This window comes from Ziziphus jujuba, chromosome 9, assembly GCF_031755915.1.
Source record: "Ziziphus jujuba cultivar Dongzao chromosome 9, ASM3175591v1".
Lineage (NCBI taxonomy): Eukaryota > Viridiplantae > Streptophyta > Magnoliopsida > Rosales > Rhamnaceae > Ziziphus > Ziziphus jujuba.
In genome coordinates, this window is record NC_083387.1 from 22,438,222 (window position 1) to 22,464,769 (window position 26,548).

The window sequence follows — 26,548 nt, forward strand, 5'->3', positions numbered from 1 at the left end:
AGAGAATTAATGATCAAAGTAAAGTATACTCATACAATTTGGCTTCCCAAAAATATAAATGTTTATTACAAGGAAAATCTTTCATAAATTCTTAATTTAATGCAGAGCTTCTGTATATTAGGTAATACAAAATTTGTTCCGCGTGCATCCATGATTTTAATGATGTGGATACGGGGAATTTACCACTTGATCAGTTTTATTTGTCAAAAAAGTTTTTTTCGCTATTTTATTCATGTGACATGCAATAAGAATATAGGGGGGTCAATCTTATTGCAAACTTTTCCAAAACATTAAATGAGATCAAATAAGTCAGAATTTGGATTTTTTTATTCTCTCTTTTTTTTTCTTTTTTTTTTTTATCTCCTTCTCTATTCATCATACATTATTATTTTATTTAAAAATATTAATAAAGAAATAAAATGAACCAAGTAAAAATAAATAAATAAATAACTCATTTCTAAAAGGGAAATGAGATTCTATTAGTCAGAAAAAAAATGAAAAAAAAAATGGAGACAAAAATTCTCCCTTCAATAAGTCATTATCATTTGGTTCTTTTTTGGATGTATATCCATAATAATATATTTCATGTTAGTCATCCTCTAGTCCCAGTTTGAGTTTTCATTGTGGGCCAAGTTTTCTAGTTAAAATTTCCTGTCCTAGTTTGAAATTATATTTAGACATCTGAATAACAAGTAAAGAGGCGTGTGTTAAATTACCCGAATGAAGGAACTCAATTTTGATTTTTCTTGTTTTTTTTTTCTTTTTTTTTTTTTCCCCACTGCAGGTAGTTTGAATTTATAGAAATAACGATTACTTTAATAAAAGGAAATGCGAAGTAAAAGACATATTGATTAATGAACTTTTGATGGGTCAAAATTTTGTCTTGTCATATATAAAACTAGATAATAATTTATCAATTGAACTGTTTATTTAGAGAGGATGGGGCAAAGCCGAAGCGATTATTTGATTGGACTATTACTGTATATTTCAGTATTTTTTATAAAAAAAATAATAAATAAAATAAGACTGCTACCGAATGCTTCATTATTTATTATAAATAAATAAATAATATTTTTGGTTGGGTTGCTGATCTTGTAAAGACAAGCAGGTTTTTCAATATTTTTCTCAGGAGTGAAGAAATAGTCTGCTTCATTATCAACTTTGCCAATGTAATGAATTTTTTTTCATATATGGTATATATCAAAATTCGAATACATGTTTTTTTTTTTTTTTAATATATATATTTATATACACAGACATTAACAAAGATATGTAACGTTGTTACATTACATAAGATGTGTTAATATAATTGGATGATGAGATAAATTTGATGAAGCTGGTGTTTCAATTTCTTGTAAAGCATTCTTATTGGTTTTCCTAAATTTATAGAAATGCTACATATCATCACAATCCATCTGGTACCATTCAAAAGCAGCTGCTATTTATTCCACAGCCCACATTGTTTGCGGTTAAAACTTGATAATCACAAGTCCAAAAAAGTGTCTCCCATTATTCAAAACTCACATGCACTAATTACTCTCCGCTTCTTATTACATCTCCCACCCTGTATTATATATGTACATATATTATATGATCTATACATTCCACTGGCCCTCTAAAACTATTTGTGCCCTCAAACATCTTGTAACTAAGAGGAATTGAAAGCCAAAAAAAGAAAATCAATTTATAAGGCCATGGAAGTAATTGAAGATGTTGTAATTGTGGGAGCTGGAATTGCTGGCCTCACAACATGCTTGGGACTTCACAGGGTCTCACCTTGCTGTATATCTTTTATTTTGATATTTATTTGCTTTTCCTAAGAACAATCTCTTAGTTTATAATGGGCTGACATGGTAAGAAATGTACGAGCATAATTTTGCAGGTAGGGTATTAGAAGCTTATTATTGGAATCTTCGAATAGTCTGAGGATAACAGGATTTGCATTGCTAACATGGACAAACGCCTGGAAGGGCATTGGATGCTGCTGGAATTGGTGACTCCCTTCGCCAACAACATGAGCTGCTTCGTGGGTAATCTTCACTTACATTTTAACTTCCTTCAGTTCTTCCTTTTTTGGTCAAAGAACATTTAGGTTTGTCCAGTTCATGTTATTTATTTGATTCCCTACGTCTCTGAGATGCTTCTTTGTCATTGAAAAAGTTCACTGGTTTTTCTTTCATTTCTTCAATGGTTCTAGCTAGAAAAGAAAAGCAACTCAGTACTTCCGAAGTATTTTTTGGTAGTCACTTAAATTGATCAAATTTATGCTGAAAATGTTTAGTCTGATACTTATAACCATGCATTTGTAATCTGCAAGCTACAAATTTGTTCATTTAATTTTCTTGTTTTTTCCAAAAAATACATTGTTGTCGCTTCCTGTAATCTTATTCAAAACTGACTGTGGCATTTCTGAATTTATAGGAACGTGACTTCCTCTACAATTTCAGGGCTCCAAACATCAAAAATGTCATTTGTTGCCAAAGGGAAACAGTAAGTTTAAACTGTAATCACAGTGCCTTAGTAGTAAGCTGAACTGTATGAAAACTTTGCTAAAATTGGGTGTTTGATAATGTCCAGTGGAGAGCACGAAGTTTGATGCTTGAAAAGGAAGTTATTATTGGAAGCCCTTGCCAACAAACTTCCTAATGGCACCATTGGATACTCGTCCAAGGTGGTTTCAATTGAGGAATCAGGCTACATCAAGCTTATTCATTTTGCTGATGGAAATATCATAAAAACCAAGGTAGAATCCAAAAGTGGGGGACTTAATTTAATTGTAGATAACCTGTTTGATGGGTGTTCAACCACTTGATTGATATGTGTTTTGCTTCAACTTTGTCCTTTTGAATTTGATCCTTAAGTGCTGCGAATGAAAGGTGTTGATTGGTTGTGATGGTGTGAACTCGGTGGTTGCAAGACGGTTGGGATTCAAGAAGCCTGCCTTTACCGGGAGATCTGCCATCAGAGGCTGTGCGAATTTCAACACCAAACGTGGGTTTGAACCATTGTTCATGCAGTTCTTTGGACATGGTGTTAGATGTAGTGCCATGCCTTGTGATGATAAATCCATTTATTGGGCTTTCACTTGGTCGCCTTCTACCGAAGGTAAGCGCTTCATCCTATAATATATTATCATCTTGCTTTCTTGCTTCAAAAAAGAGACTTTTTCTTCAATGTTTATGTTTTCAGTTTATGCCTTTAGTTTTTGGTTTTAAAATTTTTTTCTTAAAGGTTTTGCTTTAGTCATATATAATTGGCTGTGCTTTTAAATAATAGTTAGGCTTTTCACCTAACTAAAAGAAAGCAACTACAAGATTAAGAAAAAATAAAAACCAAAAACTCCCAAATTGAAAACCATTTCAAACTGTTTATCGTAGCACTCATTTATCATTCATGCATGCTTGATCTCTCAAATAAAAAATAGAAACAGAAAATCATCAACATATTTTTTACCAAACGAGCTATAAGCAAACGAAAAATGGCATTCTCTACGGCTCCGGTGGGTTCCCTTAACCAAGCCACTGCCTATAAGTCGTCGGCTCATTTTTCAACAAAGTCATGCATAAAATTCTCTCTTTTCTTCTGGTGTTCACTGCTCTTCTTGTCCTGTAGAAAAAGAGTTAGAAGACAAGCCAGAGCTAATGAGGCAATATGTGTGAGCAAGCTTGCAGCGATGCCAGAACAAGTAACAGCAGTAATTGAGAACACAGAATTGGATGCATTTTTATCATCTCCATTAAGATATAGGAATCCTTGGGAGCTTCTATTGGGAAACATAAGTAAAGGCAATGTTTGTGTAGCTGGTGATGCACTCCACCCAATGACCCCTGATATTGGCCAAGGAGGTTGTTCTGCTTTGGAAGATGGTCCTGTTTTAGCAAGGTGTCTTGGTGAAGCCCTAATGGAAATCAAGCAAAAAAGTGGTATCGAAGCAAAAGAAGAATACAAGAAGATTGAAATAGGTTTGAAGAAGTATGCCAATGAGAGGAGATGGAGGAGCTTTGATCTCATTGCTACAGCTAATGTTGTGGGTTTTATACAGGAGAGTAATGGGAAAATCATTAGCTTCTTGAGGGACAAATTTTTTGCCCCAATCATGGCTGGTTTTCTATTGAACAAGGCTGATTTCGATTGTGGGAAAATCCTTATTAATCCTTAGATGCTACCAACATGATTTTTAGTTAAATTTTTTGTATGTGCAAATTATTATATTTTGTAATAAAATGACCCTCCTCATAATAGACCTAATTAGATGTATATTCCTATATGTTATTAAACTTCGATTAAAAATGTGTTATTAATATTTTTATTATTGAATAATGTTTTTTTTAATATTATTGAATTTTGTTTCTAAATATTGTTTGAATTTTTTTTTAAAAAATGGAAAGCAATATTAGTGGATAATCAATAATTATTGAATTATTATGGATATGCATGCATGTATTTTGCTATTTTACTTTATAATTAAGGAAAGGAGAACATGATATAATTATATATATATATTAACAAACATAATTTTTCGACCAAAAAAAATATATTAACATACATAATTGTGATTATGGATTTGAACGATCCAGTTACTTTTGAAAAGTGCTTCGATCCTTGCCGTGTTGTCTATACTTGGTATTAGGATATATAATATAGTATTCCTGCATGAATAATTTGGTGATAATATTTGAGTGATAATATATGCTGCTTTGTTTTTTGGTTTTTTTTGGTTTTTTTTTTTTTTTTTACAATAATCCGAATTTGAAAAAAAGAATATATGAAATAGAAAGAAAAAAAATAAAATTTTTACCCCTTCATTAAGAATTCTGGCATGGTCATGTAAATCTCGATAAACAATTAAAAATCATTTGACAAAATGGTATGTTATATGAAAAAAGATTGCGATGTAATTTTAAAAAATTACAAAAATAAATAAACATATTAATTTGGTTTTTTCAAAGAAATATAATTTGCAATGAGTAATATTGTGGCTACCAACTTATTACCAATTGTGCATATACAATTAATATGGCAATGTTTTATCAGTTCTCATTAGATGCTGTTAGGAAGTGTCAAACTTAGTACAAATCTTGGAAATCTATGATAAAGTAAAATTGTTTGTGTTTAGGTAATTTTTAAAAAGTGGAAATTGAGAACCTTATAAACAAAATAAAAAAATAAAAAAACTTTTAACGCTTACAAAGTACAAAAATAGGGTGTAAACTCTAAAGTAAGTGGCTCCTCTTAAAAATGAGTCATTTTCAAATTTTCTAAAAAGAATAATTTTAAATATTTTATTTAAGATAAATTAATCCTCAATTAGAAAGAAAACACAGATTAATATAATTACATATAAGTCTTAAAAAAATAATAATTAATATAAATTGATTATAACTAATTCTCTTCACTATTAACCGTACGATATGATCAAAAAAGCCGGTAAATGAGTAAAAAAATGTTTATTAATTAGTAGTAGTTGAAATAATAAATTATTATTTTTTTGAAGAGAAAAAAATTACTGGAAAATATATTTGCATTTGCAATATATATATATATATATATATATATATAAATATATACATTTTTTCTTATCCTTTGGATTAGTTAATTATTATAATTCTATACAACATATATATATATATATATATATACACTAAATATATAAATATATACCTTCCTGCTCTTTGGATTAGTTAATTATTATAATTCTATCCAACATATATATATATATATACACTAATTTAAAAAACTACAATAATTAGAAAATTATTGTAATCCTCAGATGGTACAATAATGTTAATTTCAGTAATGAAAGTTTCAAGAATATAAGTAGATCTATGAATATATATCATTAATAGCCTTTATCTCTCTCTATTCTCTAACAACAACGTTTCAGGAAATCTCCCAAGTGGAGCTAATAAGCCCCATAAATCTGGGTATTTTGAATTTGTTGATGAATCTCATTTGGTTGGAAAAATCCCAGCAAGCAATGGCAATGTGAAATGGCCAGAAACTCTTTGATCTATTTCTTTAGCATTTCAGAACCATTTGAATCTCGTAACTTATCCGGAAAAATCTCAACAACCAACCAATTTCAGTCGCTTGAGGAACCTATAATATATTCCATGTTAAAAAATGTGATTGGCATGTGCTTGTCATTGTTGAAAAAGTGAAGCGTTTGCAAATTGAGAATATACACAGAAATTTGAAGGAAATTTTAATTAAAACTAATCTAGTATATCCACATATCTCAATTTAATTGTGTTAATATATTTTTGATCAAAATAGAAAAAATAAATAACCAAATAAGATTTTCAAACTTATGCAATGGAAACAAGAAACAGAACGTAAATTGCTATCAATCAAAAAAGTGCTCAATATTTAACATCCAATTAAGAGAATTAATGATCAAAGTAAAGTTTAATCATACAATTTGGCTTCCCAAAAATATAAATGTTTATTACAAGGAAAATCTTTCACAAATTCTAAATTTAATGCAGTGCTTCTATATATTAGTTAATACAAAATTTGTTTTGTCTGAACCCATGATTTTAATGATATGGATACGAGGAATATACCACCTGACCAGCTTTACTCATCCAAAAAGCCTTTTTTCCCTGCTATTTTATTTATCTGACATGCAATAAGAATATAGCAAATACATACTTCTAACCACAATTCTGGGGTCAATCTCATTGCAAACTTTTCCAAAACATTAAATGTGATAAACCAAGTAAGAATTTGGATTTTTTTTTTTTCTTATTCTCTCTTTTCTATCTCCATATCTGTTTATTTTATTTAAAAATATTTAAAAATAAAATAAACCAAGTAAAATAAATAAATAAATAAATAAAATGAAATGAGATTCTATTGGTCAGACAAAAATGGGAAAAAAAAAATGGTGACAAAAGTTCTCCTTCCGATAAATCATTATCATTTGGTCCCTCCAAATTCCTCACAAAACTAAAAAAGTCTTGTTAGGCCCACTTCATAAATAACTTGATTGTTTTGTAGTTCATTTGACTCTGTAATAGAGTATTATTATTAATATTATTATTATTATTATTATTATTCTTGTTGTTGTTGCTGCTGCTGCTGCTGCTGCTGCAAAATCCATAGAAAAGCAAAGAAAAAGGATGGGCCTTGTGGATTGTTGATGGACTCGCATTCAATCTTTCCAATAAAGAGTCAATTGTTAGCCCTCTTTATGCAAAACTTTTGAGAATGTCACAAACATCATCATTTAGTGTACTAAATTAATTGCTAATTATATATGTATTTGTTATTTGATTGTTTACATATTAATATAACATAGATATAAATAAATTAATTATTAAAAAAATAAATATAATGAAATATAAATTAATAAAATAAAAATATATATACAGTTAATAAATAATTTGTAAATTAGATGATGCTTTCATTATTATTTTTTAATCTGAATATGGCCAACACTTTTTTTTTTTTAATGAAAATATGGCCAACACTTATTGTTTGGGTTTCTAGAGAACCAAATGAATAAACAGTTATTAAATGTATAAGATGTTCTTCTCGCCCATAATTTTTACATGTTTCGACTACACAATATATATATATATATATATAGATATATATGTTATATTTTAATCAAAATGATAAATATATCTCCATAAAATAATATCTGAAAAATAGGATGAATTATATAATCCATGTTAAAAGAAAATAAACCATATGTGAAAAATAATATGAATTACATATCCATTTTGACATTTTGATACCTTTGCTTCTATGATGTTGGATGTGTAAATTGTGATGCATATGCACCATAGCACAGCTGTATAAATAAATAAATATATATATATATATATATGTATATATTAAAAAGAAGAAGAAAGCCAGGGCAGCCCACTCCTTGTGTGACATGGAAAAATTTGCACATAACACAAATATAAAGCAATTTTTCTAAAAGTGTCCTTTCTTTGGTGGTTATGTATCTTGCTTCTAGAATAATGTAGGGAAGAAAAATGAAAAATAAAAAATAAAAATAAAAACATTTCAGTAATGTTGCTTACTGAAATCTTTTGGTTTGTTATTGATAATTTTTTTTTTTTTAAATAATGTTGTTTATTTTCTGTAATAAGATTTCGGTGTGCAATTTTTTCAACATTATGTGACATAGATGTCCACAATAGAATATATGTAATTACTTGGCTTTTGAACTAGATTTTCAATGTTGTTAAAGCATGGTATGCAAAAAGCAATAATTCTAAAACTAATCCACTTGTGGATTAACTATTGAAGCTCAAAGAAAGAAAACAACATTTCATCTAAACAAAATTTGCAATTTTTCCAAGAGTGTCCTTTCTTTGATGGTTATGCATCTTATTTCTGAATAATGTAAGGGAAAAAGTATGAAAAAAAAAAATTTCAGTAATGTTGCTTACTAAAATCTTTTGGTTTGTTATTGTTAATTTTTTCTAAAGTAATGTTGTTTTTTTTTTTTTTCCATAATAAAATTTCAATGTCTAATTTTGTTAACATTATGTGACATAGATTTGTAGAACAGAATATATATAATTATTTGTCTTTTGAACTAGATTTTCAACGTTGTCAAAGCGTGATATGCAAAAAGCAATAATGCTAAAATTAATCCACTTGTGTATTAACCATTAAACCTCAAAGAAAGAAAACAACATTTCATCTAATAGATACTTATTCTAAAGAAATACAAAACCCCAGTTAACATTAAATCTTAAAACATAAAAACTTTCTTCCTGCCATTTTCCTTGAAGGTCCTCTGGAGCATCTCTGAGAAGTTATTTATTTGCCTCATACTCTTTAAAATAGAGAGCCAAGCATTTTTTTAATCCTCGAACAAGCTCTTTAAATTTAAAATTAAAATAAAGATTTAAGTGTCAATTTAGCTTTCCAAATATAGGTAAAAAATTGAAAAATTAAATTGTGTTTTCAAAGCTTTCATTTAAAAATAAATAAAAACATTTTTTTTTTTTGCACACTATTTTTATATGCTCATTTATTATTTTCCATTTTCATATGCATTGCTATTATTATATGTTAATATAAAGAGTGCTGTTGGAATGATTTTATAGGTATAACTCTCTATTTTTGAATTATCAGACAAATAAAACTCTTCATTTTGAAAGTTCTTTAATCGGTTATATATAGTAGAAAATATGCTTTTTGAAATATAGGATATTATTGGGGATACTCATAACTCTCTTTCTATGAAAATGTTATAAAGAGAGCCAACTCCATTTTCTATTTCAAATTTATATAATTTATTTTAGTGTAGTACAGGTTTCCATGCCAATATCATAATATTTGATAAGGAATTCAAGTAAAAAAAGAAAAAAGAAAAAAAAAATGGAATATAAAAGTGACAAAAAAAAATTATAAAAAATTATTTGTTGGACAATTTACTATAAAAAAATTATTCTCTATTCTTACCTGTATCAATTAAATTGATTTAAGTTTATAATTTTTGGATACATTATAGATACTTTATAGATTATGAAGCTGTTCTCGCCATGCTACAAATCTAGCATGAAAGGGATTGAGTTTTGTCCTGCTTTAAGCTCAACCCTGTTTTCACAAAAATTCTCCTCTCTGTTTTTTCTATTATATAAAAAAAAATAAAAAAATAAAAAAAATAGATAAGATAAAATAAAATAAAAGGGCATCCAATGCAGTATTGTTAGTTGGAAACAGTTAAAATGCAATATTTGCACGTAAGACAAGAAAAATTAACAATAACTATATTAAGCTAAAACCAAAATCAAAATATAATTTATATATATACAAGCTGGAGTTTTTTAATTTTTTTAATTTTTTTATCCTCATCCTTCAAAAGGATATTCGATGCGGTTGCTGGAAATTGGGTTCATAGCTTCTATGTCTTGCTCGTACACCAGACGGACACCACACGATCTAATGTACTTCTCTGTAAATGTTTCACCATCCAAGTCTCTCGTTCGAAATGAAAACTTAAGCTGACTCACGTCAATGTTTTGCCACTCTCCCTTGATTTTATTACGAGGCACATACATTAACCAAAGGTGATCCGCTGGGGAACCCACCGCTGAGGCCACGTCTCGTTGACAATCGTTTGTTACTCCAAATCCATGGCCCACTTCCTGAATCATTACATGACAGCTGAAAATTGGGCTTGCTATAAGAGCACATAAAAAAATAGCGAAACCCATCCACTTACGGTTGCACCAATTCGGATCTAGTTGTAAATTTATGGAGGGCTCGAAATTTGTACGAGTGAACCAGGATGGAATTTCGTTTCCAGGAAGAACAATGTCAAATCTTTCGCTGGGGAGATTCTGAAGGTGTGTTTTTAGCAATGTAAGTGCTGTCCTTTCGCTGCCTTGCCTTCTTGCCAATTTCAAGCATCCCACGAAAGATTTGACCAAGATGTGTCGCTCCATCATTAATGGATCAAGAAACATGTCCAGTGATACACAGTAAGCAAGGCCTAACCATCCTAGACCAGGAGGAAGCTCTAGCCCCAACAATTCTAGTTCTCTACAGAAGCTTAAATCAATACACCTAAGCTTGGATAGTTTATTGAAACAGACAGGTAGGTGAGAAAAATCATTATTGCTGAGGTTTAAATATTCTAAAGAAACTAAGCAGCCAAGATTTTCAGGAAATGCTCCATTCCCAAGACCGCAGCTGACTAGTTCCAACTTTTTCAAAGAAAAAAGACCAGCCGATGATGAGAGACCTTTTCCAACAATGATGTTCATCATATTGTTCCATTGTCGTCCTCCGCAAAAAGATAGTGTTTTAAGGTTTTCAAGAAGTGCAATGGAAGATGGTAGATCTCTGTCTTCTACAGAAATGCCTTTCAAATTGAGCTCCTCTAAACTATTTAAAAGCCCCAAGTCCTCTGGTAAGTTGGTAAGGCTTACACAACCTTCAAGGTTTAGAACTTTGAGAGATTTCAGACTACGCATGCCTGTTGGAAGATTTTGTAGACGAATGCAAGCTTTCAGGTTCAAGATAATAAGCCTTTCAAGAAGTCTAATGGATGGGGGAATCTCCACTAGGTTTCTACAATCTTCAAGAATCAACTGCTCTAGATATGTAGCCACCCCTAAGTCCTCGGGTAAGTCGTTAAGGCTTACACAACCTTCAAGGTTTAGAACATTGAGAGATTTCAGACCACCTATGCTTGTTGGAAGATTTTGTAGACTATTGCAAGCTTTCAGGTTCAAGATAGTAAGCCTTTCAAGAAGTGTGATGGATGGGTGAATCTCCGATAGATTTACACAAGCTACAAGAATCAACTTCTCTAGATTTGGAACCACCCCAAAGTCTTCAAACTTTCTTAAATTTGTTGAATAACTTATGTCAATGGTTTTCAAATTGTTTAAAGGCTGTTGTATTGAAAAGAGAAAAAAATTTAGATATTTCGTCAGATAAAATATATATTTTCCAAACAGATTAGCAAAGAACAAGAAATTCTAATGGTATTTACCTTGATAGCGTTGTTCCAAAGGTGTTTGCTCAACCACAACTTCAATTCAACAAGTCCACCTCGTTGGAAATTTGATGGCAAATATTTGGCAGGAAATTCATGCCACCTAAGGAATCGTAGCTCTTTAGAAAGATGTTCAATATTCAGTGTCTGACCATCTCTCATTTCCAAGACAAGATTCTGAAGAATGAGCAATCTTAACTTCTTCATGTTTGAGAAGGCTTCAAAATCGCAAACCAATTTCTTCGGTTCTAGAAAACAGCATACTATGGCTTCCACTTTTGTTCCCTAATAGTTAAGATTAAAACATACAAGTGAAACGTAATGTGTAAGAGGCTGTATATAATGTACAGCCAAATGCCGCATAAAAACTGTATATATATAATTTATAAAAACACGTTGGTATTTCAAACATGCCAAATGAAAAGGATTTAAATGCATTTTGTTACTTCCTAATAATTACAAGCTTCAAAATCATCTAAATATATTACTAATCCCAAAAATAAATAATAATAATGGTTAAAATGAACAAGGAGATAAAAATATGATAGCCTCAAAATAACAAGATACTGAATTTATAAAATTGAAATATTATGAAATACAAATACCAAAGTCATGATTTTAATTATGTGAGAAAACCTCTTACCGTGTTATGCCCTAAAACATGACATAAATCATCATAATTCCATATTCTACTGCATCTTCCTGGTTCATTGCGAGATTTTGCCCGAACAATTTCCTTTCCCATCTCTTGCAATAAGTCATGCATCCAAACTTTGTCATCATTGTCAACATGGAGGAGAGATTTATCAATAAGAACTCTTATCCCGATTTCTGGAAAGAAACCACAACTATCCATAATTTGAATAATATTGTCTTTTTCAAATCCATTGAAGAAGCATGCAATATCTAGGAAAATACTTTTCTCTGTTTCCTCAAGTCCATCAAAACTGATTTGAAGTACTTTCATAATATCCTTGTTTGGATAATCCTTCAGCCTATCCAGAGCACTTTCCCATTGATTTACACTTTTTCCACATAAAAAGGAACCTAGTACTTCTAAAGCCAATGGAAGGCCATGAGCATAAGCTATCACTTTTTCAGACAACTTCTCATATTCCTTTGAAGGATGAGTACTTTTGAAGGCTTTGTGAGAAAAAAGTCGAAGACCTTCGCTATAACTCAATTCCTCAACTCTATATATTCTACACTCTATATATGTACTTAGAAGCAAACTTTCGTCCCTAGTAGTTACAATTATTCTACTTCCAGAGCCAAACCAATTATTTTTCCCAGCTAATGCTTTTAGCTGGTCTAATTTGTCAACATCATCAAGGACAACAAGTACTTTCTTATGGCATAACTTACTTCTTATCATGTCCATTCCTTTATGAATATCCTTTACTTCTGTAGGCAAACCATTTAGAATATCTGAAAGGAGAAGATTTTGCAAATACACAAGACCATTTTCCTTCTTTTCACAAACTTCTCTAATATTTGTAAGGAAGCTACAACCTTCAAATTGAGAAGACATCCAATCATAATAAGCTTTGGCAAGAGTTGTCTTCCCAATTCCGCCCAACCCACAAATTCCAATAAAGTGAACATGATCCAATGATGAAGTACAAACACAAACATTTAGTTTCTCTAGTCGTGAATCCATACCAAAAAGGTCCTCTGAAATGTTTAACTGTGCAACACCAAGTTTATTTGATACCTTTGCGATAAAGTCTTGTATAAATTTTGCTTCATTCCTTAGAAATTCAAACATGAAAACCATAGTAAGTGAAAGTATAGCATTAAGTTTATAAATGTAATTTCTCTGCTTAAATAAATTTGTATATTTGTACAAAATTTTGTATTTTGTTAATTATCTCTCATATTATAATGGAGACTTGCACGGTGATATGGAAAATGCTACCGGTTGGTTATCACTGCACCATATAAATTTTTGATTAAGGTAATTAACACTGTAACACTTGTCACCTTCTTAAGGACTTAAAACCGATTTATATGTTTACCCATGTATGGAAATAAAAATTCCATTTACCACAATAGATAAGGCCGAATTATCAATTAGTCAAACCATGTACTTGAAGTTTAGTTGGATTAATCGACTATACATATGTGTAAATACTATATATATGTGAAAATATTTTTAGGAATTGAAATTCTTACAAAAGAAAAATATAAATACAAAAAGATATATATGTTTAAATTTGTAATTTTTTTTTTAATGTTAATAAACATATATATATGTGTGTGTGATAATTTCTGTTAATGCATCCCTTCACCTTTTCATATATATATATATATATATATGCATATGTATATGTATGTGTTTTCTTGTTTCGAAACTCAATCATAGATCAGAAAGGAAAAAGGGGAATACATAGATAAAAGAAGGACAAGTATATATATTGCCTACCCATCATGTAAAGCCCATCCAGCAAGACTGGCAACTTGTGTTAAAGCATTCCTCCATTTCTGCACCTTTTGACTAAAATCTTGTTCATATCTGTGGAATGGTTCTCCAAAACTTCCAATCTGCTTCCGTACATGAGATGGATCCACATGGTAGAAAATTGGCAGAACAATCTGTTTAAAGGCCTCCCTGCATTCAAGAATCTTGACAAGCTCATCCAAACACCAACTCGAAGAAGCATAGTTTTCCGAGAGAACGATGACCGAACAGCGTGAATTTTCGATGGCTTTCAACAGTTCTGGGGAAATGGATTTGCCTCTCTCAAGTTTATCGTCGTCTAAGAAGGTGTAGATTCCTTTCTGACAAAGAGCAGAATAGAGATGACTTGTAAAATTGTTGCGGGTGTCTTCACCCCTAAAACTCAAAAACACATCATATTCTGTTCTACGAGAAGAAGAAGAAGAAGAAGAAGAGAACATTGAGTAAGATCTTTTCATAGTAGCAAGTGGAAGAGATGATAAGAATATAGCTCAAAGGGCCTTTATAATTATCACAAAGGTCAGATTTGTGCAGTAACCGGACTAAGAAGAAGGAATGCCAATTAGTAACACCTACATATAAAAATTAAGCTCAGATCTACCCATAGAATTGCATAGCAGCTTTTCGCGTTTTTAGGTTTACTTTATCCAAGGTCTACACATTGTGTGGGAACCTTCCAGGAAAAAATGGAAACAAAGAAAAAAGTAAGAAAGCGTGTTTGGTCCATTACTTCCTGGAAATTAGGTACTCTGTTTTCCTTTTCCCGACTATCAGCGTAGACCCCAGTGGGAACCCCCATGGTAGGTTCGACCAATTAGCTAGCTGCTTGACAAGTTCGTGTTTGGTCTGACTTGATTCTATATAATTACCTATTGGCTTATGCCAATAAAATTGTACATTTTTTAAAATCCTCTGTTTTAGTTACATAATTACCTCTCAACTATATATAAAGTCTCCATGTTACCTCAACTAATAAGACAACATGTACATTTTAAGGGTAAATTTTTTCTGCCTCTTTGACTTTTTGATCAAAACACATTAACAAGAACTACAAAAAGAGAATAGAGTGCAGTCCCAGAATTACAGAAAAGATCATGGAAAATGATTTATCACTTAAGGACTTGGCCTCCTGCTTCAAGACTATTTGAGTGGTATTTGTATCTCTGCCTCTCTATTGTGTTTTACTTCTACGGAGTCCTTTTATCATTTGAGCCACACTTCTAGGACAACTATCTGTTGTGTATTGTTGCCGTATGGTTCGCAGGTAATTCATTATACGCTGGCAAATGACATTTTTTTTTTTTTTGGAGGATCAATTAAACAGTCCAATTGAAAGGTTCTGATTATTTTAGAGCTACATTTGTCATCCGGTTTTGGAATTAATTTGTGTTTTGGAAAGATTACATATACGTTAACAATAGCAAAAACCTTTTTGGAAACTTCCTTTTTATTTTATTGATTTTTATTATTATTATCTTTCGGTGAAAGATTAAAAGCGTTTCTTTCTTTTCAATGGAACTGGGATATATGAGACGTACATAGGTGAAATGTATCTCCAAATAAATCATAATTCCACAAGAATCCAATATAAATACCAGAGAATACATTGCTTGCTTGTAATTATAAGAATTATATTTTTTTCATTTATCCAACAAATGTCTATCTGCCCAAAAACCTTTTTTTATCGCATCAATCTACAAATTTTTTTTTCCCCTTTAATTAAGTCCGATTTAATATTAAGGTTTTATACTGGCCTATGCACCCCAAAAAAAAAAAAAAAAGTTCTATATTGGCCATATGTAAGTATTGAGCGTTTTTATTTACCAAAAAAAAAAAGTATTGAGCGTTTAGAACTACACGGAAGGCGGGGCTGCATGACGCATTATTCACATCTGGACCATTAGGTGTAAGTATTAATTAACCTAACAGAATATTATTATTATTATTATTAATATATTTCATGTGAGTCATCCTCTAAGTACCAGTTTGAGTTTTCATCGTGGGCCGATTTTTCCAATTAAAATTTCCAATCCTAGTTTGAAATTATATCTAAACATCTGAATAACAACCAAGAGGTAGTGCCTCAAATTACTTGAACAAAGGAACTCAATTTGGATTTTTCTTCTTCTTCTTTTTTTTTTTTTTTTTTCCCCTTCAGGAAATATATTTTTCTATGCAGGTAGTTTGAATTTTTAGAAATAATGATTACTTTAATAAAAGACAAATACGAAGTAAAAGAAATATTGATTAATATACTTTTGATAGGACAAAATTTTGTCTTGTCATATATAAAACTAGATAATAATTTATCTATTAAACTGTTTATTAGGTAGGATGGGGCAAAACCAAAGTGATTATTTGATTGGACTATTACTGTATATTTCATTATTTCTTAAAAAAATAAATAAAAAAAGACTACTACAGAATGTTTCATTATTTCTTTAAAAAAATATATATATATATCTTGGTTGGGTTGCTGATCTTGTAAAGACAAGCATGTTCGTGAATATTTTTCTCTTTTATTCTTTTTTTTTGGGGCTAAAATTGTCAATATTTTTCCCAGGAGTGGAGACATTGTCTCCTTCATTATCAACTTTGCCAATGTAATGAATTTTTCTTTTTATATATGGTATATATCAAAATTTGAATACACTTTTTTTTTTAATATAATATATATATATATATGTGTATATATGTATATATGTATATATATTAACAAAGATACGTACCTTGTTACATAAGGTGTGTTTATATGATTGGATGATGAGATAAATTTGAAGATAATGAGTTTGAACAGCTGGTGTTTCAGTTTCTTTAAAGCATTCTTATTGATTTTGGACTAAATTTATAGAAATGCTACAAATGATCACAATCCATCTGGTACTACTCAAAAGTGGCTGCTATGTACTTGATTAGTAGTACATTCCACAGCCACCATGGTTTGGGGTTAAAACTTGATAATCGCAAGTCCAAAAAAATGTCTTCCGTTATCAAAGCTCTAGGGCACTAATTACTCTCCATTTCTTATTACATCTCCCTCCCTGTATTTTATACATATATATATATATACACATATATTATATGACCTATTCCACTTGCCCTCTAAAACTATCTGTACCCACAAATCTTGTGACTAAAACGAATTGAAAGCCAAAAGAAAATCAATTAATAAGGCCATGGAAATAATTGAAGATGTCATCATTGTGGGAGCTGGAATTGCTGGCCTCACAGCATGCTTGGGACTTCACAGGTTCTCACCTTGCTTATATCTTTTATTCTGATATTTATTTGCTTTTTCTAAGAACTATCTCTTAGTTTATAATGGACGACATGGTAAGAAATATAGGAGCATAATTTTGCAGGCAGGGTATTAGAAGCTTAGTGTTGGAATTTTCGGGTAGTCTGAGGATAACAGGATTTGCATTGCTAACATGGACAAACGCTTGGAAGGCATTGGATGCGGTTGGAATTGGTGACTCCCTTCGCCAACGACATGAGCTGCTTCAAGGGTAATCTTCACTTGCACTTTTAACTTCCTTTAGTTCTTTCATTTTTTGGTTATTTATTTGATTCCCAACATCTCTGAGATGTTTCTTTGTCATTGAAAAAATTCACTGCTTTTTGTTTCATTTCTTCAATGGTTCTAGCTAGAAAAGAAAAGCAACTCGGTACTTCCAAAGTATTTTTTGGTAGTCACTTAAACTGATCAAATTTATGCTGAAAATTTATAGTCTAATAGGCTTGTTTTTCTGTCAAATACTTATAACCATGCATTTGTAATCTGCCAGCTACAACTTTGTTCATTTATTTTTACTTTCTCAAAAAAAATACATTGTTGTCGCTTCCTGTAATCTTATTCAAAAAGGAAAACTGACTGGGGGATTTCTGAATTCGTAGGAACGTGACTTCCTCCACAATTTCAGGGCTCCAAACATAAAAAATGTCATTTGTTGCCAAAGGGAAACAGTAAGTTTAAATTGTAATCACAGTGCTTTAGTAGTAAGCTGAAGTGGGTGAAACTCTGCTAAAACTGGGTGTTTGAAAATGTCCAGTGGAGAGCACGAAGTTCGTTACTTGAGAAGGAAGTTATTATTGGAAGCCCTTGCCAATGAACTCCCTAATGGTACAATTAGATACTTGTCCAAGGTGGTTTCAATTGAGGAATCAGGCTATTTCAAGCTCATTCATCTTGCTGATGGAAATATCATAAAAACCAAGGTAGAATCCAAATGTGGGGGACTTAATTTAATTGTAGATAACCTGTTTGATGGTTGTTCAACCAATTGATTGATATTTGTTTTGCTTCAACTTTGTGCTTTTGAATCTGATCCTTAAGTGCTGTGAATGAAAGGTATTGATTGGTTGTGATGGTGTGAATTCGGTGGTTGCGAAATGGTTGGGATTCAAGAAGCCTGCCTTTACTGGAAGATCTGGCTTCAGAGGCTGTGCAAATTTCAATACCAAACATGACTTTGAGCCCATGTTAATGCAGTTCTTTGGACATGGTGTTAGGTTTGGTGCCATGCCCTGTGATGATAAATGCATTTACTGGTTTTTCACCTGGAGACCTTCTAACCAAGGCAAGCCCTTCATATCTATAATATAATATATTCTCATTTTTCTTTCCTTGCTTCACAAAAACTTTCTTTTCCCTCTCACTCAACACAATATATCAGTCATGTATTCTTTTTACTTTTTGTCATTATTAAATGAATATATCAGTCATGTATGCTTGAATCTTGATCTTGATCTCTCCAAACAAAAAGAATAACAGAAAACCAAAAGCAAACCAAAACCAATGTGCATAAAATTCTCACTTTTTTCTTCTATTGTTCATTGCTCTTCTTTCTTGTAGAGAGAGAGTTAGAAGAAGACAAGCCAGAGCTAACGAGGCAATATGTGATGAGCAAGCTTGGAAATATACCAGAACAAGTAAGAGCGGTAATTGAGAACACAGAATTGGATGCATTTTTATCATCTCCATTAAGATATAGGCATCCTTGGGAGCTTCTATGGGGCAACATAAGCAAAGGCAATGTTTGTGTAGCTGGTGATGCACTCCATCCAATGACCCCTGATCTTGGACAAGGGGGCTGTTCTGCTTTGGAAGATGGTTTTGTTTTAGCTAGATGTCTTGTGAGGCACTATCGGAAATAAGCAAAAAAGTGGTATAAAACCAGAAGAAGAATACAAGGAGATTGAAAAGGGTTTGAAGAAGTATGCCAATGAGAGGAGATGGAGGAGCTTTGATCTCATTGCTACAGCTTATGTTGTGGGTTTTATACAGGAGGGTAACGGGAAAATTATTAGCTTCCTGAGGGACAAATTTTTTGCCCCAGTCCTGGCTGATTTGCAATTGAAGAGGGCTGATTTTGATTGTGGGAAGATCATATAATCATTAGATGCTACCAACATGATTTTTGGTTAATCCTTATGTATGTCTAAATTACCATGTTTTGAATTCCCTGTGGACTGGATTAGATGTGAAACAGATGAATGAGGCTCGTCTAGTGGTATTCCCCTTAAATCCACGCATCACCTTGCTGCTTTTTGGATTAGTTAATTATTATAATCCTATCCAATATATATATATATATATATATACTATTTTAAAAAATTACAATAATTTGAAAATTATTGTAATCCTCAGATTGTACAATAAGGTTAATTTTCAATAATGAAAATTTCAAGAATATAAGTACATCTTTGAATATATATCATTAATAGCCTTTATCTCTTTTTATTCTCTGACAATAACGTTTCATGAAATCTCTCAAGTGGAGCTAACAAGCCTCATAAATATGAATATTTTGAATTTGTTGATGAATCTCATTTTGTTGGAAAAATCCCAGCAAGCAATGGCAACATGAAATGGCCACAAACTATTTGATCTATTTCTTTAGCATTTCAGAATCATTTAAATCTCTCATACAGTAACTTATCCGGAAAAATCTCAACAGCCAACCAATTTCAATCGCTTGAGGAACCTATAATATTTTCCATATGTTAAAAAAGTGGCTTAGTTTTATGTTAAAAAATTGATTGGCATGTGCTTGTCATTGTTGAAAAAGTGAAGCGTTTGCAAATTGAGAATATACACAGAAATTTGAAGGAAATTTTAATTAAAACTAATCTAGTATATCCGCATATCTCATTTTAATTGTGTTAATATATTTTGATCAAAACAGAAAAGATAAATAACTAAATAAGATTTTTAAACTTATGCAATGGAAAAAGGAAACAAAACGTAAATTGCTATCAATCAAAAAGTGCAAAACAATATTTAACATCCAATTAAGAGAATTAATGATCAAAGTAAAGTATAATCATGCAATTTGGCTTCCCAAAAATATAAATGTTTATTACAAGGAAAATCTTTCATAAATTCTTAATTTAATGCAGAGCTTCTGTATGTTAGTTAATACAAAATTTGTTCTGCGTGAATCCATGATTTTAATGATGTAGATACGAGGAATTTACCACTTGACCAGCTTTATTTGTGAAAAAAGTTTTTTTCGCTATTTTATTCTTGTGACATGCAATAAGAATATAGGGGGTCAATCTTATTGCAAACTTTTCCAAAACATTAAATGAGATCAAATAAGTCAGAATTTGGATTTTTTTATTCTCTTTTTTTTCTTTTTTTTTTTAATCTCCTTCTCTATTCATCATACATTATTATTTTATTTTAAAATATTAATAAAGAAATAAAATGAACCAAGTAAAAATAAATAAATAAATAACTCATTTCTAAAAGGGAAATGAGATTCTATTAGTCAGAAAAAAAATATAAAAAAAATGGAGACAAAAATTCTCCCTTCAGTAAGTCATTATCATTTGGTTCTTTTTTGGATGTATATCCATAATAATATATTTCATGTTAGTCCTCCTCTAGTCCCAGTTTGAGTTTTCATTGTGGGCCGAGTTTTCTAGTTAAAATTTCCTGTCCCAGTTTGAAATTATATGTAGACATCTGAATAACAAGTAAAGAGGCGTGTGTTAAATTACCCGAATGAAGGAACTCAATTTTGATTTTTCTTGTTTTTTTTTTTTTTTTTTTTTTCCCCCACTGCAGGTAGTTTGAATTTATAGAAGTAACGATTACTTTAATAAAAGGAAATGCGAAGTAAGAGACGTATTGATTAATGAACTTTTGATGGGTCAAAATTTTGTCTTGTCATATATAAAACTAGATAATAATTTATCAATTGAACTGTTTATTTAGAGAGGATGGGGCAAAGCCGAAGCGATTATTTGATTGGACTATTATTGTATATTTCAGTATTTTTTATAAAAAAAAATAATAATAAATAAAATAAGACTAATACCGAATGCTTCATTATTTATTTTTAAAAAATAAATAAATAAATAATATTTTTAGTTGGGTTGCTGACCTTGTAAAGACGAGCAGGTTTTTCAATATTTTTCTCAGGAGTGAAGAAATAGTCTGCTTCATTATCAATTTTGCCAATGGAATGAATTTTTTTTTCACATATGGTATATATCAAAATTTGAATACATGTTTTTTTTTTTAAATATATATATTTATATACACACACATTAACAAAGATACGTAATGTTGTTACATAAGGTGTGTTAATATAATTGGATGATGAGATAAATTTGATGAAGCTGGTGTTTCAATTTCCTGTAAAGCATTTTTATTGGTTTTCCTAAATTTATAGAAATGCTACATATCATCACAATCCATATGGTACCATTCAAAAGCAGCTGCTATTTATTCCACAGCCCACATTATTTGCAGTTAAAACTTGATAATCACAAGTCCAAAAAAGTGTCTTCCATTATTCAAAACTCACATGCACTAATTACTCTCCGCTTCTTATTACATCTCCCACCCTGTATTATATATATACAGATATTATATGATCTATACATTCCACTGGCCCTCTAAAACTATTTGTGCCCTCAAACATCTTCACTACTAGAATCGAGCTGATACATGACTCAAGTACTGCATCGCACTAAATAAACAGCGATGCATTTGACGAAGTCGCCAAATATTCTGTCGTGAAATATATAAGATAACAGGCGACGTATCATAACAGTCACCTATTAAAAATTTTTCGCGACACACATTTAATTTTTAGTGACGCATACACTAAAGTACTTATAGCGACTCATAAAATAGCGACGCTTTATAATATTGTCGCTATAAATGTTTAGCGACACTACCATAATACGTCGCAAAATATTTATGTCGCTAAAAATTCTTCCTGAATAGCAACTCATTCATTTTTAGCGACACATTTTTTTGTCGCCTATTTAGCAACGCATTATTTTTTAGCGACGAATTATGTGAGTCTCTCTTTTAACGACCATATATTTTTAGCGACTATTTTTTAGTGTCTCCAAATTAGCGACTAATGAATTTTTAGCGACACTTTTTTTCTTGCCTATTTAGCGACGCATTATGTTTTAGCGACAAATTTTGTGGATCGCTTTTTTAGTGACCCGTATATTTTTAGTGACGATTTTTTAGTGTCTCCAAATTAGCGACCGTTCATGTTTCAGTGACAAATTATAAGAGTCGCATATTTATGAATTTTTAGCGACTCATTTACCCATTTAGCGACATATGCAGCAATATATTTATGTCGCTAAAATTGAAAGAATTCTTTAAGCGACATTTTGTGCAGAGTCGCGAAATTTATGAGTCGCTAGATTGATCTTATTATATGTCGTTATATATTTTAGGCGACTTTTAGTTATCTTCATGAACCGCCATTTCTTTTATATTTTTTTGATTTATATTTTTTAACTTTTAAAAATTTATTAAAATATAAAATTAATTATAATACCAAAAAACCCAAACTAACTTCGTCCAAAATAATTAGAATATAAAAATTTAAAATAAATACTTGTTCATAACAAAACAATAATCAATATAATTAAATATCATCTCATTGACATATTTTTACATATGCATACTCATTGAGATGGAAGTTGATGTCCTCATGTTGACGATATCACACCCTCATACTGCATATGGAAAAATAAAAAAATTTGTTAACACTGACGCAAAATAAATTAATAAAAACTTAATCATTAATAAATTAATTTGTAATTTGGCAAATGAAAATTTAATGAATATTTACCTTCTTAAGGTTTGGCGTGGCACATTTCTCCTAATTGAAGTGGAAAACACATAAGAAAAAAACACATAATGAATAAATAAATATTACTTAAAATATAAGTTAATAAATATACGTACCAATTTATTTAGAAGATATTGTTTATCCATATCCCCTCACAGTCATTACGAACATAGCCACTCTCACATTCATCCTCATGATCATTTTCATCAACACTTGGCAATTGTATGGCAAATGGATTGTGAGCCATTGTAGTATCGCCACGAACATCTTCTTCAACAAAAGTACAATGTCGTGGTGGAGTTAAAACAACAGACCATCTCGAATCAAGTTGATCTTCAACATAAAATATTTGTTGAACTTGTGAAGCCATGATGAATGGGTCAGATTTATATCCAATTTTACTAAAGTTAACACATGTAAACCCCATCTCATCAACTTTCACACCACTGCTGTCAACCCAATCACACTTGAACACTGGAATTCGAAACATAATGTAATCGACGTCCCAAATCTCCCTTATGATCCCATAGTATGCCATCTCCGCTAAAATTGGGTTATTATCCTTAGCACTAGCAAAATGCTCACTTTTGGCAATAACTTTGACACCACTATTTTGGGTGACCCTCTTATTATCCATATTTATAGTGTTGAATCTAACCCCTCTAATGACATATCCTTCATGTTTCGTTACCACCCATTACGGACCATGGGCTAACCATCGTAATGTTTCAGACACTGTGTGATTAGGTTGACTTCACTCTTGTGCAATCTAGTCAATAGAAAAATATGAAAAATTAAAGCTAAAACAATGATATTATATATTGAATATTTAACTTTCCCATACCTTATCACGTAACCAGTACGTAAATGTACATTTGTGTTCGTCTTGAAACCATTTTGCTTTTTTTCCTCGATTTTTTTTGCTTGACTTCAAGACTTCAAAATGAATACTAAAACAAATAAAAGTTGTTGTAATTAATAAAAATATCCAACATCTCAACTTATCGATGCCTATTAATATATTCAAAATATCAACTAAATTATACATGTTGATATATATATATATATATATTAAAAAATCAACTAATTTATACATTAACATGTATATACGCACCTGACATACGGTTCCACTTCTGATGTATTCGAAAGTACGCATCTATGAACTTGCTCCCAAAGTTGTTAATCAATTGATTGATTTTTTCCACCTTTAATGGGGGCACCAACATCATCCTTATCATTTAACTTTTGATATCTATCAATTGGGTTTCCAACTGCATCTAATCCTCTCTGAAATTCACTACAAAACTCAATCACTTCTTCACATATGTAACCCTCGGCAATACAACCTTCTGGCCGATTTTTGTTTCAAACATAACTTTTCAATACTTTCATGTACCTCTCAAACGGGTACATCCACCTGAAATGTATTGGTCCACACAATCTTACCTCTCGAACCAAATGTACAGTTAGATGAACCATTACATCAAAAAATGATGGTGGAAAGAATTTCTCTAAAAGGCACAAAGTTATGACAAGATCATTTTGAATATTTTCCAATTTAGCAACAATGATAGACTTCTTGCAAATTGCATTGAAGAAAAAACAAAGTCTTGCAATTGCATGTCTCACATGTTTAGGAAGGATTGCACGAATTGCAAAAGGCAAGAGTTGTTGCATCAATGTATGACAATCATGAGATTTCAATCCTACCATCTTTAAGTCCTCCATTGAAACAAGATTCCTAAAGTTTGAAGAATAACCATCTGGAACCTTTAAGTGTGCTAAACACTTACAAAACAATTTCTTCTCATGCTTTAATAATGTATAGCAGGCCGGTGGTAGGAAAGTTTGATTTCCTTGAGGCTTAGGGGCCAAGTCTTTCCTCAAACCCATTTCTTGTAAATCTAATTGAGCATTAACTCCGTCCTTCGTCTGACTAGGAATATTGAGCAATGTACCATATATGCTCTCACAGACATTTTTCTCAATATGCATGACATCTAAATTATGTCGCACATGGAGAAATTTCCAATATTCCAATTAAAAAAAAATGGACTTCCTTTTCCAACATTCTTCAGAATCAACAGTCCTTTTCCTTTTGTGTGAGTTATCAAATCTCATTGCATTAAGCTTATCTAAGATTTCTTCTCCAGTCAACAGTTTTGGAGGCACTCCAAATTCTTGAAATCCATTGAAAGCCTTCTTTTGCCTTCTATAGTGATGATTTGGAGGAAGAAATCTTCTATGCCCGGTAAAACTCATTTTTTTTCCATGCTTTAGCCTTGTAGCAAAAGTATTTTCACTGCAAATTGGACAAGTATAATATCCCTTCACCGCATGACCGGACAAGTTACCATAAGCTGGGAAATCATTTATTATCCATAGCAACACTGCCTTCAAAGTGAATTTCTCCTGACGGTAAGCATCGAAGACCGTAACACCCTCATTCCACAATCGCTGCAGGTCTTCAACTAACGGCTCCATGTATACATCAATTTGTTTTCCTGGTTGCTTCGGTCCAGAAATTAGAAGACTTAACATCATAAATTTCCACTTCATACACAACCAAGGAGGAAGATTATACACAACCATCATCACAGGCCAACAACTATACCTACTACTCAACATATTATGTGGATTAACTCCATCAGCCGCGGTCCCAAGTCTCAAATTCCTATCTTCGGATGCAAAGTTTGGCCATAAACGATCAACCAACTTCCAAGATGGAGAATCCGCAGGGTGTTGCATTTCTCCTGTCTTAACCTTTCTCCCATTGGCATGCCATGTCAAATTCTTAGCTGTTTCCACACTACGAAACATTCGTTTAAAACGCGGAATAATAGGAAAGTACCATAAAACTTTATTTGGAATATTGCTAGCAACTCCATTCTTATCAATTTTCCATCTAGCAGATCCACATTTAGGACATTCATTAAGGTCCACATATTCCTTCCTAAACAGAATACAACTTTTAGGACATGCATGAATCTTGATGTACTCCATTCCCAAAGCACTCAAAGTCTTCTTAACATTGTACATGGAAGTTGGCAACACATTGTCATTTGGTAACATCTCGGATAACAATTGCAACAGTACATCAAAGCTCTTATCAGAATATCCATATCTTACCTTTAAGTTGTACAATTTAACCAAGGCCAACAACTTGGTAAATTTGGTACAACCTACGTACAAAGGTTTCTTCGCATCCTCCAATAAGGTAGCAAATTCATTAGGATCATTATCAAAAGTTTCTAATGCAGCACGGGTCATGTCTAAGCTATTGAAAGCCACGTCTTCCTTACTACTACTATCATTTTCATTATATTCTACATTAATATTCCCAAAATGAGAAGATGGTCTAATAACATCAGCACATGACTCACCATGCCAAATCCATCGCCGATAGTTGACATCAAACCCATTCCAATATATATGGCCTTTAATATCCCTAATAGTATGGATTTTCATATTCCCGCATTGCATGCAAGG

General features: G+C 31.4%; 1 protein-coding gene and 2 pseudogenes across 1 annotated transcript; 2 read left to right on the forward strand and 1 right to left on the reverse strand.

Moving 5' to 3' along the window:
• The first annotated feature begins 1,694 nt into the window (after positions 1-1,694).
• LOC107427375 (monooxygenase 2-like) lies at positions 1,695-4,159 on the forward strand (annotated as a pseudogene).
• A 5,565-nt stretch (positions 4,160-9,724) lies between these two features.
• LOC125424207 (disease resistance protein RPV1-like) lies at positions 9,725-14,763 on the reverse strand. The gene is made up of 4 exons (XM_048481024.2): positions 13,905-14,763; positions 12,123-13,230; positions 11,477-11,764; positions 9,725-11,375 (listed from the first exon to the last, which is right to left on the reverse strand). The coding sequence occupies exons 1-4, from the start codon at positions 14,396-14,398 to the stop codon at positions 9,825-9,827; spliced, it is 3,441 nt and encodes a 1,146-aa protein (XP_048336981.2). The 5' UTR covers positions 14,399-14,763; the 3' UTR covers positions 9,725-9,824.
• Positions 14,764-16,690: 1,927 nt separating this feature from the next.
• LOC132799490 (monooxygenase 2-like) lies at positions 16,691-19,617 on the forward strand (annotated as a pseudogene).
• Positions 19,618-26,548: the final 6,931 nt, after the last annotated feature.